General features: G+C 40.2%; 1 protein-coding gene across 2 annotated transcripts in view; it reads left to right on the top strand.

Moving 5' to 3' along the window:
* Positions 1–3,599: 3,599 nt before the first annotated feature.
* LOC122562310 (E3 ubiquitin-protein ligase UHRF1-like) overlaps positions 3,600–9,238 on the top strand; it is a 179,955-nt gene continuing 174,316 nt past the window's right edge. The window contains exons 1-2 of one of the 2 annotated variants that reach the window (XM_043715177.1): positions 3,600–3,697; positions 4,023–4,186. In XM_043715177.1, coding sequence (XP_043571112.1) covers positions 4,034–4,186 — 153 coding nt within the window. In that variant the 5' untranslated portion in view covers positions 3,600–3,697; positions 4,023–4,033. Of the gene's footprint in view, positions 3,698–3,798; positions 4,187–9,238 lie in introns of those variants that run through there. The other variant, XM_043715167.1, reaches the window with a different exon arrangement.

The raw sequence follows: 9,238 nt of genomic DNA, 5'->3' as shown, positions 1-9,238 counted from the left end.
AGAAGAACGGATACTCAAAAAATACAGTCCGCAGATTCCTCAAGAACAAACCATGACAAGCAGACCAAACACAGCCAGAAACCCTAACCACCTTACCATACATCAAAGAAGTTTCAGAAATGACAGCCAGACTACTAAGACCCCTCGGAATCCTAGTAGCACACAAACCCACCAACACTCTCAAACAAAAACTAACAAACTTAAAAGACCTAGTACATCCCATGGACAAAACCAACGTCATCTACAAAATTCCATACAAGGACTGCCAGAAACACTACGTAAGACAAACAGTAAGAAAGTTAGCCACCAGGATACACGAACACCAGCTAGCCATAAAAAGACACGACCTTCTCCCTCATAGCCCTACACACAGAGGAAAGAAAACACCATTTCGACTGGGACAACACATGTATCCTGGGACAGGCTAAGCAAAGACAAGAATTCCTAGAGGCCTGGCACTCCAACCACAATGCCATAAACAAACACACAGATCTAGATACCACCTATCAATCCCTCAGAAAACGAACAGGAAATGACATCACCACAAACCCCAGGAACCCCATCCAAGACAAACATATAAATAGAAAGCAGGAGACAACAGCTTCGCTTCACTTGGAGGTCGCCACTGATGATGTTACCTAGCCAGGTAATGAAAAGTCTGGATATCAAACCTACAGCTCAGCGAGCAAACCTGCACCCTAAACCTCAACCTGAGCTACAAACCTTCACAAACCTTGCAAAAAATAACCTATACAGCCGCAACATGACCTCCCAACTCCTGTATTCAATACTCTGACCAAAAAGGAATGCATACCAAAAGTCTTCTTCACTATCCTATCTATCTGCGACTCCACATTCAAGGAGCTATGAACCTGCACTCCAAGATCTCTTTGTTTAGCAACACTCCTTACGACCTTACCATTAAGTGTATAAGTCCTGCTGAGACTTGCTTTCCCAAAATGCAGCACCTCACATTTATCTAAATTAAACTCCATCTGCCACGTCTCAGTCCATTGGCCCATCTGCTCAAGATACCGTTGTAATCTGAGGTAACCTTCTTCGCTATATACTACACCTCCAATTTTGATGTCATCTGCAAACTTACTAACTATACCTCTTATGCTCACATCCAAATCATTTATATAAATTTTGAAAAGCAGTGGACTCAGAACCAATCCTTCTGGCACTCACTGGTCACAGGCCTCCAGTCTGAAAAACAACCCTCCACCACCACCCTCTGTTTTCTACCTTTGAGCCAGTTCTGTATCCAAATGGCTAGCTCTCCCTGTATTCCATGAGATCAAACCTTGCTAACCAGTCACCCATATGTAACCTTATCGAATGCCTTACGTAACTCCATATAGATCATGTCTACCGCTCTGCCCTCATCAATCCTTTGTTATTTCTTCAAAGATCTCAATCAAGTTTGTGAGACATGATTTCCCATGCACAAAATCATGTTCACTATCCCTAATCAGTCCTTGCCTTTCCAAATACATGTACATCCTGTCCCTCAGGATTCCCTCCAACAACTTGCTTATTGGCAGGAAGCATAGGGATTGGCAGGGATTCCACCCTAGAGGATGTTTGTGCAACTGGAAAGCTGTTACCAGTAAAGTAACTCCCTTGATTTTGTAGCTTATAACAAATTTGGTTCAGATTCAAAAATAGACAACAAATGTAATGTCAAGAAAAACATCATACTGATTTCAGCTGTGACAAAATTAAATTAAGCAATGAAGACTTATGTTATGGCATCAATACATAGCAATCAGGGAACAGGCCATTTCATAGCAATCAGGGAACAGGCCATTTAGGAGTGACCTAGCTTCTAGGCCATCTGTGAGGAGTGTGAATTCTGAGGGAATAGGATTCTAACAGCCAATTGGGCATTGCTCTTGTCGGTACAGATGGGATCCAGGTAACAGATCATGGACAAATGAAGGTTAGAATCCCTACAGTAAGAAAGCAGGTTATTCCATCCATTTAATCCACATTGAGCCTCCATAGAGCATTTCACCCAGATCCATCCCAGTCCCCTATCCCTGGAATTCTATTTCCCATGGCTAATCACCTAGCCTGAACATCGCTGGACTCCACAGGCAATTCAAGAAGGCAATTCTATCTAACCTGCATATGTTTGGACTGTGGGAGGAAACCGGAGCACCCAGAGGAAACCCATGCATGCGAGACATGGGGAGAATGTGCAAACTCCACACAGACAGCTGATTGAGACTGGAATCTAAGCCGGGTCCCTGGTGCTGATTGACAGCAATGCTGACCCACTTACATTAAGGTGCAAAATATCCAAGATTAGGGAAATTAGTGAAATAAATTTGTAGCAAAGGCCTAAGAAAGGGGTAGATGAGACCTGAGAAGGTATTAAAGAGCTAACAGCTCCTCACAATGTTGGATCAGTGTGCTTATGAGGTAATGAATGTGAGTGTGCAAGAGTGTGTGGAGGGGATGTTGCTATTGCTTTGACCAGGGTCTTTCTCTGTTTAAACCTATGAGTTTCTATTCAGAAGATTTTACCATACACACTCCTCTGAATTCCTGCTTCATTTTCAACATTCTTCTGTAACACTACGGATCACTTTTATACTGCACGAGGTATCCTAGGTTGTTGGATGAAGGAACTTTTATGTAACTTTTCATGCAGTTTCAATATGTATGCCAAATAGGAACAGACTCTGTAGTGAAATGCCAGATACCTGAAATAAAAAGCAAATGCTGTAAATACTTGGCAGGTCTGGCAGCATCTGTGGAGGGAGAAAAAGAGTTAAGGTTTTGAGTTGAACGTGACTTTTCTTTTGATGCAGTTATTTGTAAGATACCTTTGACACAAGACTTGCAAATCAAGTTCTCGACTTCAAGTGTTGTCATGGCAAGCAGTCACCAGGAAGACTGATAAAACATTTCAAGGTCTTCCTCAAAACCTGGTTGAAAGAAATGCACCATCCCCACCAACTTGTGGGAATTTCTCATCCACAATGGCCAAAACTGGATTAGTCGCTTCTGAAAAAGTATCAAATATTTTGGGCATCTGTGAAGGACACAAGTGGAGGCCAAACACAAACTGCTGGAGAAAGCAGAAACCCAAGAATCCTAGTCACCTACCTCCCATCTTGGCAGGGTGTGCTAATGCAGTATTTTTAATTTCTAAGGGACTTACAAACCTGTAGTACAACAAAGTTATCCTGCGTCCAGAAGAATTACCAGAGTAGAAGGAAAGTTTTGGCTGATCGATCTGGCATTAGATTTATTTAAATACTTTATTAAATGATTGCTCCTCTGCAACAACAGATCTCAAACGTCATTTTATCAGGAATATTGGACCGTCCTGAGGTGTGTGGATCCGACGGTGTGGGATGGGGAGAAAGGTAGGAAGGGAAGACGCTCATCGAAGTGAAGATTTTGGAAATATTCCTATTAAAATCGAGAGATAACAAACAAACAGACATACGAAACCAACTTTAAAAAAAAAATGACTGGAAACAAGGCGGAGTTTTGAGTTTTCCTGCAGCCCGCCAAAAGGAGAAAAACCAGTAATCCGAAACGAGAAGACAGTCCAGGAGCGGAAAACTATAGAAGCAAATTTATGTCCCAGAGTAGTGGAGGACATCAATGTCTGAGGCTTATAGTGATAATAAATAATTATTGCTCTGACATATTTTAAAAGAAGGACGTTTCTAAGGTGAATGGAACGATTTTGAATTTTGAAGGTTTTTTTTTAAACATCCTCCTCGAATTAATTATCATATGTTCGCGAGATTTGCTTCTAGTACTGTGACCCCATGTGTGTCTGCTCCTAGTTCAGTAAACAACACACTGACTCAGAGCTCTTACTCTCAGCGGAGAGGGGCTGGTGGAAATTATTCTATTCCCCCTACCCCAAAAATAAAATCCCATTCTTAACGGTTTTTAAAATTGTTTTCACCAACCCTTTCTCCTTATTCGCTTGCAGCCGGTTACCTGCGCTAATGTTATTAATGTCATCTTACTGTTTTGCTTTTGGTTAGAAGAGAGGAAAATGTGGATTCAAGTCCGGACTATCGACGGCAAGCAAACGCGCTGCGTGGACGATTTATCTAGGTTGACCAAAATTGAATGTTTGAGATTAAAAATCCAAGAAAGCTTCAATGTGGACCCGGAATGCCAGCGCTTGTTTTACAGAGGCAAACAGGTAAAACGATATGTTAAGTAATGTGTGTGAAACAGAAAAATGGGAAACTCATCTGCTTCAGTGTAGCTTATTGCTGCTTCCTGTTACAAAGTAACCTCGCTAGTAAAACGAAAATGTTCAACCCTCCATTTACCTCGTTTCGAGGAAAGATCGTGATCAGAACTGGACACTGATTCTTACAATGTATCTGCGTCCCCTTTAGGGTGTGGGAGAAGGGGAGAACCAATTTCATGCAGTATGCAAATTAATGGTTTCGTCGTGATTCCTGCATTTTTTTTGTTTAAACCTCCTCTACCAAAAAATATTTAATTTCAGTTTTGACCTTTTTATTGTTGGGGAAGGAAGGCTTTGTTTGTTTTCAAAGTGCATTGTTTTTAGGGCTTTTCTTTGCGGTTCTGCTACTTATCCGCACCACTAGGCCATTGGACGGTTTATTTATTTTGCTTTTTTTTGTGTGTTTTATTGGTTTGGGGAAGGCGGTGGGAACGCTCCCTCTTGTTGCCCGTGCCTCTAGCGGCATTAGAGCCATGTTCATGGAGGCCAGCCGGATCCATGGTTTACTCAACATGTTTCAGCTCAGGCCCTGAGGACAAGCGGGAAAGGAAAGGGGGTGGGGTAGAGTGGAGAGGGAGGAAGGTGATTGTTGCCGCCTTTTGTGTTGATATTTTTTTGGGAGGATGAAGGTTCTTATATCGTGTGTTCTTCCAGAATTAAGAATGTTTGCAGCCTTTTAATTTCGTAATGTTATTTTCTATAATATTTGTGTGACCTGAGAGAGAGGTTCCCAAATTGACTTGGGCAAGATTCAGATGGATGCGGCTACAGTGTACGCAGACACAGTCCAATTGCTTCCATGTCCGGCGGTGGACTGAGGAGTTAATCCGTTTTAGGGCCTGTAAATATGCATCACACGAGTTGCAGGCATTAAATCTGCGCCTTCTTTCCTTCCCCACCCCCTCCCTACTACCACCTTGTGTTGGGGTTGCTGAGGGAGGTGAGAAGCTAGTCTGTATAGATCGCCCTCTAGCAGCTCTGCAGTGAAGGCTTTGTGTGTGTCTCCCCCAGTGCTGCGCCGCAGCTCACATACTCACTCCCTGCCTTCTCAGCGAGGCTGGTTATGGCAGTTTTAGAAATCGCTTCACTCGATTCATATAATACCCACACGCCTTACTTTCGAAACGGTTATGTACTGAGACCCTCGTTTGATTGATGCGGTGAACCCAACCTTTTATAATTCTTTCTTCCGTTTTTGTCATTTTAAAAGAAAACCGATAAAGTCGGGAAATTTACGTAAATGTCCCCTGTCGCTTCCAAGTAGCACGTGTGTTTTATTGAGCAGAGAAGCATCTTTCCACATCTTGAACACTTGTGGCGAAAATAGCGTCAGAGCTGTGTGTGACTTGTGTTCATTCATAAATAGCATAACGTAAATTATACGTTGGCTCCTGTTTTCTCTCCAGTTCGGATTCAAATGTGTAAACGATTTTGAGAAGCCATATGAAAAGAAAAATTTTATGTTCAGATAAGCAAAGTACTTATTAATTTAACACAACTTTCACTTTTTTTATTGGAGCTGTTTATGGTGATTATGGAATTTAAACGTGAAGGAAGGAGTGTTCCATGATTTGAAATGTTGCAAGCCACCATGTTTCAATTGGCTTTCTGTTCTCACAGTTAACAGAGAGGGACTGTGGACTTGACGAGGTGGATGTCACTTGCAAAAATGTAAAATTAGAGTTTAGTGTTAGTAAGTGCAACTAGATTTTTTTTAAAATCAAGAATTAAATAATGCATGGGCTTTGTGATGTTACCACATACTCCAAAGGTCAGTACCTAAAAGTTGCCTTCAGTTGCCATGGGTCAAAGGAAGCCAGATTTTCATTATTGTTTGGGTAGCAGTGAGGAAGTCCTATTGTTTCATGCTAGTGTGTAGCTCCTTCCAAGCAGCCCTATTGTGTAGATAAGTTTTAATCAACCTGTTCAGTGATATTATTACCTGCATACACTTCTGGAAACTTGGTGAAACACTGCAGTATAAGTTTTGTTGATCCACATGCTTGCAGTTGATAGATTATTGTAATACTGTACCAGCTGAGACTCTGAGCCTGATTTTTAAATTGGAATTGCTTCATGACTATGTTGTTTTCTATCGTACATGGAGAATGGAAGTGTAATGGTGCCTTGTTGTGGTTTCAAGTTAATAGCTGTTTGAGAGAGATTTTGAAAGAAGTGTTTGTGGAAGTCTTGACTATAATTTACGTTGACACCATGTTTTTATGATAAACAGGAAGTTTCTAGGTTGGACTAGAAGGAAGTGGTGTAGTTAATAGAAGTTATGGTGCAAAAACAGGCCGTTCAGCCCAGTTAGTCTATGCTAGTGTTTACGTTGCATGCTCCACTTTATCCAACATTATCAGCATGTCCTTCTATTTCATTTTCCTCTTGTGAGCTACCTTATCAAACATCATGTGTTTAAAACTTCTGTTAGATCAGCTTTGAGTTGTTTTTAAGTGGTACAAGATTATAGGAATTAATTTACAGAAATACTCTACGATAGGTACTTCACATCTAAGTATTATCAGATATTATCCTTAGGTCGATTTAATGGATCAGTCAGCTGACTCATGAGTTTCTCCATTGTTACCTGATTGCTGGTAAACAATTAAACGTGATTAAAACAATTCAGAAGAAAATGTTCTAGCTAAATTGGAATGTCTTTTATTAATGACTATAAGGCTTTATTCTCTACATGCTGTAGTGTCTTGTTGTTAATGAGATTTCAAATACATGGTCCCTGTCAAAGGCCACCTGGACAGAGGTGATGCCACAGTACAGTACCAGGTAGTACTTTCCATCAAACTCCTATCCCAATTTCCTCTTAGTTTACCTGACAATTACCTGTGTACTATTACTTTGAATAACCAAAAGATAATTGGAAAAGGTCCTGTTAATTATCAAGCTCTCAACTCTGTGGCCACAGATGAGGGGCACACAAAGTGTAATCGGTGTAACCCTCTAGATAGCTAAGTAGAGGCTGCAGTGTCCTGCTGTCAACAGTTTTGTGAAACTACATTTATACGAGTGATGCATGACATGGATGAACTCCCATTAAAGGCCATGATAAAGCAAGTATCCCAGGAACCCTTAAAAGTTTTGTTGCACACTTCTGTGTGCATAAAAGGATCGAGAGGAAATTTAGCGAGGCCTATCAAGTTAGGAGCGAGTTGTTTTGTGGTCTAGTGGTAATATCCCCCAGATCTGGGTTCAATTAATCTAGAATTTAAAGCTCACAGAATTACAGGCATTAATGAAGCTAGCATTCAGCGTCATTATATCTCATCTGGTTCACTGCCTTTTAAGGAAGGAAGTCTGTCACCCTTGCATGTTGTGGTCTACATGTGACTCCAAGTGCAGAACTCTTAACTGCCCTCTGAAATCACCTAACAAGCTACTTAGTTCAAGGGCAATTAGAATTGGACAATGAATTCTGGCTTTCCCAGTGATGCCCACTTCCCTTGGAATGAGAAGCAAAGATCAAAGCCAATGAGAAAATCAATTTGGAGCAACATTAGACAGGATTACTCCATATGCCTCCGTGTCCTCAATGACTGAGCAACGTAGCTGTTACATGGCTCTGACCATTGACTGAAAGCAGTGTCAGAACAGTTGCCTTGGATATTGGTGATCCAGTCACAGTAATTTTTAACCAAGATTCTACATTTAACTGCTTTCATCCAAAAAAAAATTCATTTGACTATTTGTTTTGTTGCCATTAAATAGAATCTTTTCTGACAAATGTCTTGACGGGTTACTAACTTGAAATCATTGCTTTCTCAAGAAATTTACTATACATGAAATGTTTTCAAATGTGATAAAGCAACATATTATTGCCATTGTTAATCAGTGCCATTTTAAAAGTTACTCACCCTCAAGGTATTTGAATTCATAATCCTACTGCCATCTACAGATGTCACTTTTATTTGAGAAATAAAAATATTTTTGGGTATTTAAAGTATTAGCCCTTTATTACAAGTAATCTTGCATTTTTTAACTGTTTCAACAGATCAGATCTCTGACTGAGATTTCAAATGCTGTGAGGAATAATGATTTTAAGCTCTATCAGAATGCTTCTTTTTACGATAGTGCATAATTTTTCAATACTATATGCCGTTGAAATAGCGTAATGGTACCCTAGAGGTACTTTTTGTTCTCCTAAACTTGAGTGCTTGGAATTTCCTGAATCGCGCTTAATGCAAAAATTGTTTTGTAATTTATGCGAGTTTCTAAGCCATGTCATTTTGGTTTCAGAAAAATTTTCAGCAAAGGCAATTTTGCCTGAATCAATCTAAATGAAATGTAGGCCAACAGGGGCAGCAGCGCATTAACTGTCATTATGGCTTGCTCTCGGAGCCTTTTGTTTTTGCTTCTCTTCCTTCTGTATTATTAAGAGCAAAATGGGTACACCATTTGGAACATCATTCCGGTTTCTCAGTCTGATTGTCTCATCCTAAGCATGTTGAATGTGGGCATGGTATGAAAAATTAGATGCACTGGAACCAACAATACTGCGGTTTAATATGACATGATTCACCTGCTGCAAATCCCATTTTTGACAGATACTGACTTGACGGCTGAGAATTTTTGGGAGTTTATCCATGTTGTGCAGCACTTGTATAAATGTCGGAATCTCATGCGAGTTAGTCTTTTGCATTGTTCTGAATGCTGAGCCAAGCCTTGTAAATGAGCAACCGTGTGAGATATTGAATAGTTACATTGCTTGGAAGTAAAGTGAACACAATTCATGTTTACCACCATGTCAGTGTAAAAGAAATATAATGGGAAGAAAAATCTAGTACTGTTTTAGTAATGTACTTTTCATGCTCCCAAAATGTCACAAAGTGCTTTACAGCCAGTGGAATTCTTTTTTGAAGTGTAGTCCCAGTAGCAATGTCAGAAACTTGGCAGACATTTTGAATATAATAATTTAATGAACAGCAATATAATATTGACTGAAATGTGCAGGAAATTCTGTATCATTGTTAGCATTGTCAC

Source organism: Chiloscyllium plagiosum, chromosome 2 (genome assembly GCF_004010195.1).
Source record: "Chiloscyllium plagiosum isolate BGI_BamShark_2017 chromosome 2, ASM401019v2, whole genome shotgun sequence".
Lineage (NCBI taxonomy): Eukaryota > Metazoa > Chordata > Chondrichthyes > Orectolobiformes > Hemiscylliidae > Chiloscyllium > Chiloscyllium plagiosum.
The sequence above is the reverse complement of the archived record's forward strand: the minus strand, read 5'-3'. Positions and strand labels throughout refer to the sequence as shown.